We start from the raw sequence: 9,772 nt of genomic DNA, 5'->3' as shown, positions 1-9,772 counted from the left end.
GGCCAAAGAGCTGCAGTTTGCCGACCACGGCACTAGGCAAATAAAATGGCCCACAGCAGGTGGCACACAGAATTCCTATGTAAAAGTCATATATTTTACTTTGAGGAAACATAATGAGTTGATGTGTCACTTACAAATACATAATATAAAAACGCACAGCCCCTAAAACAAACATCCATCAAATATTTTTTAGGTGACTTGCCCTATCCCCACCCCTTTACTAAAATAGGCCATTCTGGTGAATTACTTGCATTTGCCGTTTTGTCTTTTAAAAATTAAAAGAGTGACAGGCATATGGACTATGCAGAGTGTAAGAGAAGTGTCTTATAAGAAGGGGCCTGAGTTGGCTGAAACATTTGGACAAGTGTGTCTCAAAAGGGTGTGTCCAAGTTTCACTCCCGTTTCTCTTAAAGACAAAAAATATCTTAGAAACTATACCTGGTGCCCAGCCCATGGAGTGACTGTTTTCCCCCTGTCACCCTCAATGTGAGGGAACACTGAAAGCCTCTTTGCTCGGACACCCGATCCCTTTCTGTCTACACCAAGGGAAACCGCGCTGCCTTGGGCCCTTCCGTACCCAGGTACAGCTGGGTGATGTTGGTCCTCCCAGCCAGCATGAAGTAAGGCATCTCCCTTCTCTGAGTCCTGTTCACTTTCTCAGAAGCAACTTGGCAAAATCAGCATTGGACATCTTGGGAGCCTCGGTGGCCTCTGAGGTGACCGCTGGCTTCAAGGCAGGGCCGTTCTCGGCCTGAGCTCCGGTAGTGCTCGGGCGGTGCAGGGCGCGAGGCAGCAGAGAAAGCTGGGTCCTTCCCTTCCCCCGCCTGGAAGAGCAAACACTGAATGTACCCTTTCAAAGTAATAATTTGTGACCCCTGGTTGATTTGTAGATGACCCTGGCCAGCATCTGGTTGTCAGGCTTTGTTTAAACACATGGATTCAACTAGCAAAGAGGACTTTAAAATAGTATGAGAAAATGTAACCTTAAAGAAATCACAAGTGTAATTGGCAAATACCAGAAGGGTTGCGCTGCAGGGACATGCTCTGGACACCCTGCTCCGGGGACTACAGTGGACAGCAGGCCCTGGCTGTCTGTCCTAACGTGCTGTGCTAACAGGAAACCAATGCCCCGTGGTATGATGGGACAAAATCTGCACTGGCTAGCATGCACATACTTACGCTCCATATATCTGCCGGGGTACATTGGGGCCACCTGGTCCTTCCCTTGCTTCTGGCTTCTCTGGAACTTTCCTCTGAGGGGGGTTGCTGATGGCCACTTTGATGACATTCTCTTTGATAGTCATGCCATCCATCTTCATGACAGCCTGTGATGCCTGGGATTCATTTTCGTATTCCACGTAGGCCAGGCCCTGAAAGAGGCCAGAGCCAGGTCAGGAGTCAGGACAGGTACCCATGAACAGGTGACCTCCCCCACCACTGCCATCCTTTGTCTACAGGTTTATTCCCTGCCCTACGCTTTCCTCTTCCCTTCTGTAACGGACTGTCAGTACCTCTTGTGGTTGCTCCAGCAAAAGAAAGAAAAAGACCTACGGGCCAGTGTAAATCCAGCTATCCTGGACAAGGGGAGCAGCCCAGGTGTGCCCTAATGTCTGTGCCTTTGTGCCCTCCTTATTTCACACTCTTTAACTCTTGATTAACCTGGATAAGGCGGGGGGGAGGGGGCAGAGAAGAAAGGTAATACAAACTCAAGCTTAAACATGGGTCCACTACTCAAAATGTGGTGCAGAGAGGATTTAACAAGAGACTAGAAGGGGGTGGAGGGAGCTGAGGAAATGGCTGGAGGCCAAGTCCAGGCAGGAAGGGGACTGCAGCCTCACCCCAAAGTCTAGACTTTGCACTGTGCTCTCCTGTGAATTCATGCTAGTTTTTTTTAATGCCTTATCTTTTTAGTGCAATTAGATACAAACAGTTAATCTGACTCCAAATGCAAGCAGAGCCTAATGTACCTATCCTTCACGTGTCATTGTTTCTCAGCAGACAAACTAGGAACCCACTCTAGACCCCAATGATCTCTGCACAGACGCAGAACTGGCTTCACCCGAGCCTGGAAGGCTGTGTGCTGCCCGTCCACTCCGACACTGACCTTTGGTTTGCCCGCCCGGTTGGTAACCAGCCTGATGTCCTTCACGGTGCCATGAGCCTTAAAGATCTCTTCGAGTTCCTCTTTAGTGCAGGAAAAGGGTAGGCCCGAGACAAACAGCTTGTGTTTCTCCAGGGCAGTGCTGTACCTGAACACCTAGGAAGGAAGGTGGGGGAAACCAACAATTAGAGGCCCAGCCCAGCACACTGGCCACTCCCCAGCAGGCCCGGCCAAGCAGACCAGAGCTGACCTGGGTGCTAGGAACTGCTAACTGGGCATGTCACCACTTCCCTCCTCTATAGAATGGCAACAATGAAAGGAGCTATTCTCAGCGTTTGGATGGGGATCCCCTAAGGCAGTGGTCAGCAAACTCATTAGTCAACAGAGCCAAATATCAACAGGACGACGATTGAAATTTCTTTTGAGAGCCAAATTTTTTAAACTTAAACTTCTTCTAATGCCACTTCTTCAAAATGGACTCGCCCAGGCCGTGGTATTTTGTGGAAGAGCCACACTCAAGGGGCCAAAGAGCCACATGTGGCTCGCGAGCCGCAGTTTGCTGACCACGGCCCTAAGGTGATACATAAAACATTTAGCACAGTCCCGTCACTCCTGTGCACTCGATGGACCATCACCACTATTACGATTCCTCGTTTTATGATCATGTATCAGCTAATGCAAGCTCCAAGTGACTGAGCCCTTAATTAACCAGCTCAGAACAGAGTACAGCTATTCCATGTATGTTTGCAATATTAGTTGCTGCACCAAAAACAATGTTTAGTCAGTCTATAGCAGCCCTGCATGAAAGCCATTTTCCCACAAACATACCTTAAAGTCAGGATTTTTGCTCTTATCCACACAGGGGGAAACAAACATTGGCCTCCCGCCTACTACATTCTTCCGGTCCAACTCCAGCGCCTGCAGGGCCGACTTCTCCTCTTTGAACTCCACGTAGCAGTAGCCTCGGAAATCGCCCCGTTTGCTGAAGACGGGGCGGACCTCGACCACTTCCCCACAGGCCTCAAAGAGCGGCCGCAGCTTCACGGCCGGCTCCTCCATGCTGTAGGGCAGGTTGCTGACAAAGACAGTGACGCTGTCCTTGCTGCTGTCGTGGGGCACCTTGGGCACGTCCCTCTTCAGGGCGGCGGCCCTCTCCTTCTGCTTTGAGGGAGGGGTGCCGTCTACAGATGCGCTTTTCCCAAAGAGTCCCATTTCCACTTCCAGGTCTGGTGCTTCTGCAGCTGCAGGAATGCTGTTCTCAAGCTTTCTGCGCTTGGAAGGCCGCTCTACAGGTTGTCAAGAGAAAAACAGCAATAATTACCTTTCCTCCCTTCACTGAGCCGGTCCATGTACGTGCTCTTCCCATTGCACACAGCCAGGCTGCAGCAGCAGCAGCACGTGACCAATACCCGCTCCTCCCTGCTGACCTGCAAGCACCACACCTGCCAAGTCTTTCTTGGCCCCCAGGCTTGTCCCACCACTTTCTGGACTGACATTCGGACGAGGGGGCTAACTCAAGTAGAAACAGTAAGTCCTCCCTGTCTACTTAGTTATATAAAAGGTCAGGGGATCTAAAGTACAGCTGGCCAATCCAAGGCCCCTCTCCTATAAGGCTCAGGTCAGCAAGGATAAGGCTTGGGGACCTGCGTTTAAACAAGCCCTTAGGTGATTCTGAAGTGTGTGCTTCACGGGGCCACACTTCGGAAAGCTCTACAAAGAGTTTACAGTTCCTAACAACGTCCACTATTGTCTTGTGTCCTCCGAGAGAGTTGAACAACATTCTACTCCAACCCATCTCCCCACTTTCTCCAGAGGCACAACACTGAAACCCATTTGGCGTTGGACCCCCACTTCCAGACCCTTCCACCAAGTTCCCACTGCTTCCTGATGAAGTCTAACCCTGCACACTGTATTCAAGAGCATCCCTGAGTGGGGCCCAGCCAGCTGGCCTGCCTGCTGCTGCAGCCTCACCACCCATGCACCTGGCCCCCAGCATGCACCAGGGCACACACGCAGTCATTTGCTGCTCAGAGAGAATGCCAGGCTGTTTTGTGCCTCGTGCTGACACCAGCTCTGTCTGGCTTCCCTTCTTTCCCACTCAGCACTCACTCCTCCCCCTGATGCCAAGGTGCACACATCACTCTCATGAACTCTTTCTTGTAGGAGCTGATCCACTCATCCCTTGACTTCCACCATAATTCACATCTCACCTGCCACAGTCCTGATTACACACCACCACAGTCACGTGGCATGTTTGCCTTATCCTGCTAAACCAGGAGCTCTGAGGGGCAATGAGCTACCGTGGTCATTTCTGAAGGCCCCAAAAAGGTGTGCAAGAAAGGTCAACTGAATGATGGCTCTATTCCCATTTCCCTCTGGCTGACAACTCTGTACCAGGAAAATGTACAGAGTTCCTTAATGTCTAGAGACGATTCTTTACCTTGACTGACTTTGCTGAAATAAATCTGACCCACACCTGCCCATTCCTGAAGTTGCATGGCTGACGGAAACACTGGTTGAAAACTCTACCGACTCAAAACCATAGGTGGGGGCAAGAAGGCAGGTGTCTGTGCAGGTGGGGCTAGGCAATGGTGGGACACTGCACCCTGGGCGGGAAGAAGGGGATGTCAACACGGGACAGGAACAGCTTGGGGTACGGGAGCCCAAGTGGGGTGAGGACCGCACCACAGAGGAGGACAATGGAGGCAACGGCACAGTGTAGGGAGTGGAGCGCAGGTCCCTTGCAGGGCAGTACCTGGCACAGAGGTAGGCAGAGACGGGAAGGGTGATGGGGTGTCTTGCCAGCACCTGTTCTCAAATGGTTCAAGAAAAGAAAGTTCTTTGTACTGTTTTTTTGCAACCTCTCTGGAAGGTTGAGATGTTCCAAAACAGTATTTATGAAAAGCTTTACCTTCTTCGTCGTCGCCCCACTCTTTCTCATCCTCCTCATTTGCTTTGCGCTTGTCTGCGCCTCTGGTTTTTTTCTTTTTCTGCGCTTTCTTCTCAGCCCGGGCCTTCTTCCGGTGCTCAGCCTTCTCCTCTTCTTGCTGGGCAAGGGTGGCTTCCTTCTCTGCAGCCTGGAAAATGGGGCATATGATGCATCACTGGACACAGCAATGACACTCTACCAACTTGTGATGAGAATGGACGAAGGGGGCCAGGGCGTGGGAATTCATTACCCAAGTGACAGGACGAGATCATGGAAAATGTGCTCACACCTTTCCCTGCCAGGGCTTTTCTGGCCTCTCAGGATTCCTCTCTCGAATCCACAGTATGTCTCACAACAGCCCAGTAATTATTCACCACGAGAAAGGAAATAACCTAAGAAACTGGGGCCCTAATTAACTTGGGGGTGTTCATATTCCAATCACTAGGCTAAGTGAGGTTCTCGTTAATTATTTTTTCCTTTATTCTAGTAAATTTTAGGGCCAAAATTCCCCTACTACATAAAATAGTATCTATTGCTCAGGCTAAAGTTTAAAGCTGTTCTAAAAAATAAAAGATTGATTTAAATATTGATTCAAATATGTCATAATAAATACTTTCTAAGCAAAAGACACGTTTTAGAAAGACCTCAAAGGTTTTGACAAATATTCATCGCAAACACAGTCCAAACAGCGATCAGAGGGTCCCAAGGCTTCACATAAACAGCATCATTACCTTAATTCTCTGCTCATTCACACGGGATAATCGAGTTTCGGTTTTCTGAACAGCTATATCCCAATCTTCTAAAGTACCTTGATAGAAAAAGAAGCAAACTTTCAGTTTTGGGGTTTTGGAAGCTTAATTTCCCCACCCTCAGGAGACCTCTCCCCTTCGAGAGTCAGCTCCCCATTTTAAGGTGATTTCACTGTAAGTTTTAGAATTCCAATTGTCCTTCCAAGGTGTGATTAAAATGCCCCTTCTCTTTCAGAAGAGACTTGAAAACCAGAATATGATCTATTACATGTGCTCCCTGGCAAAGACTATGAAAACATTCCAATGCAAAAGGTGTAAGACATTTATATTAAGACAGTTGAGCATCTCAAATGATAAATGTTGAGGTGTTTTGTCATTGTTGTTTGGATGTTTCATTTCAAGTTCTGAGGGATTCCCACCCAAAATCCAGACCACTGCCAGGGATAAATTCTCTACTTTCCTACTGGAAACGTAATACTGAGGCTCTAAACGTCACAGGTGATGTACACATTACTCGTTTGCACCTGTGCTCCTTTGGCATGATGACATGCTGGAGCAGAGGGTCTCAACTGGAGTGATCCTGACCCCAGGGATCACCTGGAGTCATTTTTTATTGTCTCGACTGGGGGCAGGGAGGTGTGCTACTGGCACCTACGATGCACAGGACGGGCGCTCTACAAAGAATTCTGGAAACCCATGCTAGAACTATACAACGCAGGTCCTCCTTGGATCTGGAGATCTCAGAGGATTCGATCTCATGGGGAGCACCACGTGTCAAGTCACAGAGCGCCACTCAAGGGGTAGCCGTACACAGTCCTTACAGACTCCAAGCCAGAAGCAGAGCCGAGGGTCCCACCTTCTGTCCTCTCCATGGTGAGCAGCACTTCACAGACGTGCTCTGGGTAGTCACTGGTGCACTGGACGGCCCGGTGCAGAGCCTTCCTGCAGTGCTGGGTGTCGCCGTGTGCCCTAGGGCAGAAAGCAAACAGGCTGCCACCAGGACAGAAGCAGAAGGCACACGAGGGAGGGGCAGCTTCTCACAGGTCAGAGCCACAGGACCAGCAGCTCTGGCTCCAGCACTCTCCACATAAAGTGCTCCTCCACCAGGTGCAATGTTGTAGCAAAGAAAACGCTGTTGGTGTCCGGGGTGCAATCTAATCTAGTTTTTTCATGGACACCATTTTCACTTTCTAATATGTAAATATTAGAGTCCTAGATAACTCATAAACAAAAGTTTGGGGGAGGGGAGCTCCTCAAATTTTAAGAGTGCCAACGGGTTCTGAAACCAAAGTTGTGAGAACCTCTGACATGGAGGAAAATTCAACAAGCTTTAATAGTGTCATCTCGGGGTGGGATAATAGGAAACTTTCACTTCTATGTTCAAGATCTACCGAAAAACAAAGCTGGTCATATTCTTTATGTCTTCCCCATGTTATCAATATTACTGGACGTACCTTATTTATGTAGTCATTTTAGAGCTTTGTAACAGGTGCACTACAATTGCATTTTCCTTTTTTAAACAGAAAAGTCTCGAAGAAGATACCCAAACAATTAACTAATGGTGGTTATGACTGGGTCCCTAATTGTAAATAATTTGGGTTTTTTTTTCTTCTGTGCTTTTTAGTATTTTACACTTTTTATACAAAGCAAATATAATAAAAATAAATAGCTCCCCAAAAAGTCAAATAAAATATTCATGTCCAAAAATCAAAACCAACCAAAAAACCCACCAAATTGAAAAGAAACACCTCGCTGTAACAGCCCAGACACAAAATACTATGCTCGGTTCTCTAGCCCGGCCCACTAAAGAGGGAGAGATGAAGGCAGGTGGTGGCCCACTGCAAAGAGCAAGCCCCACCCAGCCGAGGTCAGCCAGGACTGAATACAAGGTACTCCTGACAATGCACCGCCCCCCCCACCCAGTTCATTACCTTTCCAGGTTGTAATACTCAAGCCACATGTTGGCATACTTGGCGTTTCCTTTGGTCATGATGCTATCCCAGAGCTCCCGAGCTTTCTGCATATTATTACACAGTCGAGCCTAAGATGCATTACAAGGCCCAGTTAGGAAAGCACCTGAACCTTATGACACCAACACCCCTTCCAAAGCAGACTTCAGACAGATATGCGTGAAGAGCCATCCCCTAACTATCACTGACTTAAGTCCCTGGCATTCCCTAGGCCGCCCTCCATGGGGACAGGCCCAGGCCAACCACGTCAGCCTTTCTGCAGTGACAAGCCTCGAGGTGTCTGCCTAGGCCTCTTGCTGAGAACAAAGAATGGGAGCCTGTGGGCACTACAGCAGTACCGACTAGTTGCTTGTTTTTTATTTTTATCAAACTTAACTATAAGGGGTTAATCTGAGAGGCAGTGTAGAGAAAGTCTGATCTAAAAGAAAATGCCAGCTCCCCCACTTACTAAGTGACTTGGGCAAGTTGCTTAATTTCTCTGAACCTCAGTTGCCTCATCTTGAAAATGATAACACAAACACCCATCCAGAAACTACCCGGTGAGTGTTTCTTTGGCCTGACTCCCTCAGAGAATAAAATACTGGAATTTTACAATTCTATGAGCTGATGATCAAAGGCAGGTCCCGTGTCCTACTCCACTTGGGGTCCTTGGTCCAGTAATAACACTCAACTCATGATATCCTTCGATTATTTGTCAAGTCGCCTGTCTTCCACACTAGATTAAATCTTACCAGTACAGGGAACCATGTCTACCTCATTCCCCCAGCACCCAGTCAAGTGCCTGGGCAAACAGTACCCACCTGATAACTCTCATGAATGAGACATTGGGCAAGGGAGAGAAGTACATGAGTGAACGCCTGGCGTTCAGACTTTGCTGCACACCTTCTTCCTGGGAGCTAATACTCTCACTAAGATATAAACAAATGTGCACAAAGCTAGGTAAATAGCATAGGTCCCTACAGAGCCAAGCCAGGGGTCCTCAAACTTTTTAAACAGGGGGCCAGTTCACTGTCCCTCAGACTGTTGGAGGGCCAGACTATAGTTTAAAAAAAACACTATGAACAAATTCCTATGCGCACTGCGGGCCCGGGACGAATCGGCTGCTAAGCAGGACAGGCAGCGGCACCAGGCGGGCCGGATAAATGTCCTCGGCGGGCCGCATGTGGCCCGTGGGCCGTAGTTTGAGGACCCCTGGATCAGCTGGGATTCTGACTCAACTTCAGCCACACTAGTAGACAAAGGCACTTCAAAGGCGGATGAAACCGATGGATTTGTCAAAAAACATTTACCTCGATCCTGGCCCAGTTCTGCATGATCATGCAGCTTGGATCCCCACTCTCATTGAAACCTTTAAAAACAGAATTAATCAAAATTAGCAGGTAATTTAGAGACCAGGAGCCTTTGCCTGAAAAGGCACCTCAACCCAGAGCAAGAAATACAATTGGACAAAGCAGGGGGTCGGGGCAACACTTACGTTCTTCCACCTCCTGTTTCAGATACTCCAAAGCACGAGTGAAGGCAGACCGCAACTCTTCCAGCTCTTTACTGGAGTCTGGAAGCAAAAGAGGTCTGGCTTAATGAAGCCACATACCACATCTTTCTTTTTATCGCACACTGAAACTCCCAAGGACCTGTTTATGCACCTGTCATCATGCTGGGGACACAGAAGTGAAATTGCCAGCCCCCGCGCTCATCACACAGTGGGCAAGAGACACTGGAGCAGAGCACAGCACGGGCAGTACAGTGACAACAGTGAGCACTAGTACAGGGTGCCGTGTGCGGTCTCCCCCAGCCAGCAGAATGGCTGAAGGTCACATGAAGAACAAGTTAGACGGGGTTCTGGCTGCTATTCTTTTTGAGGGAAAAGGAGAAAGAGAAGGGAGTCCTGCAGAGGTTTAAAGATTTAATAGAAACACAGCAGTCTCACTTGGAGAACTATTTCAGACATATAGAAGGGAGAGAAGAGAAAAATACAAAATGAGACAGAAGAAGCTAGCATGAGCCAGCTTAAAACATAAGGACC

At 48.5% G+C, this 9,772-nt stretch overlaps 1 protein-coding gene across 2 annotated transcripts in view; it reads right to left on the bottom strand.

Moving 5' to 3' along the window:
- Nucleotides 1-470: 470 nt before the first annotated feature.
- SART3 (spliceosome associated factor 3, U4/U6 recycling protein) overlaps nt 471-9,772 on the bottom strand; it is a 27,444-nt gene continuing 18,142 nt past the window's right edge. For both annotated transcript variants that reach the window (XM_080650753.1, XM_080650754.1), the window contains 10 exons: nt 9,224-9,301; nt 9,039-9,097; nt 7,711-7,820; nt 6,636-6,748; nt 5,762-5,838; nt 5,013-5,178; nt 2,930-3,387; nt 2,105-2,257; nt 1,180-1,370; nt 471-824 (listed from right to left, as the gene is read on the bottom strand). In XM_080650753.1, coding sequence (XP_080506879.1) covers nt 650-824; nt 1,180-1,370; nt 2,105-2,257; nt 2,930-3,387; nt 5,013-5,178; nt 5,762-5,838; nt 6,636-6,748; nt 7,711-7,820; nt 9,039-9,097; nt 9,224-9,301 — 1,580 coding nt within the window. In that variant the 3' untranslated portion in view covers nt 471-649. The remainder of the gene's footprint in view (nt 825-1,179; nt 1,371-2,104; nt 2,258-2,929; nt 3,388-5,012; nt 5,179-5,761; nt 5,839-6,635; nt 6,749-7,710; nt 7,821-9,038; nt 9,098-9,223; nt 9,302-9,772) is intronic.

Source organism: Plecotus auritus (genome assembly GCF_963455305.1).
Source record: "Plecotus auritus genome assembly, chromosome: 13".
NCBI classification, from domain to species: domain Eukaryota; kingdom Metazoa; phylum Chordata; class Mammalia; order Chiroptera; family Vespertilionidae; genus Plecotus; species Plecotus auritus.
The sequence above is the reverse complement of the archived record's forward strand: the minus strand, read 5'-3'. Positions and strand labels throughout refer to the sequence as shown.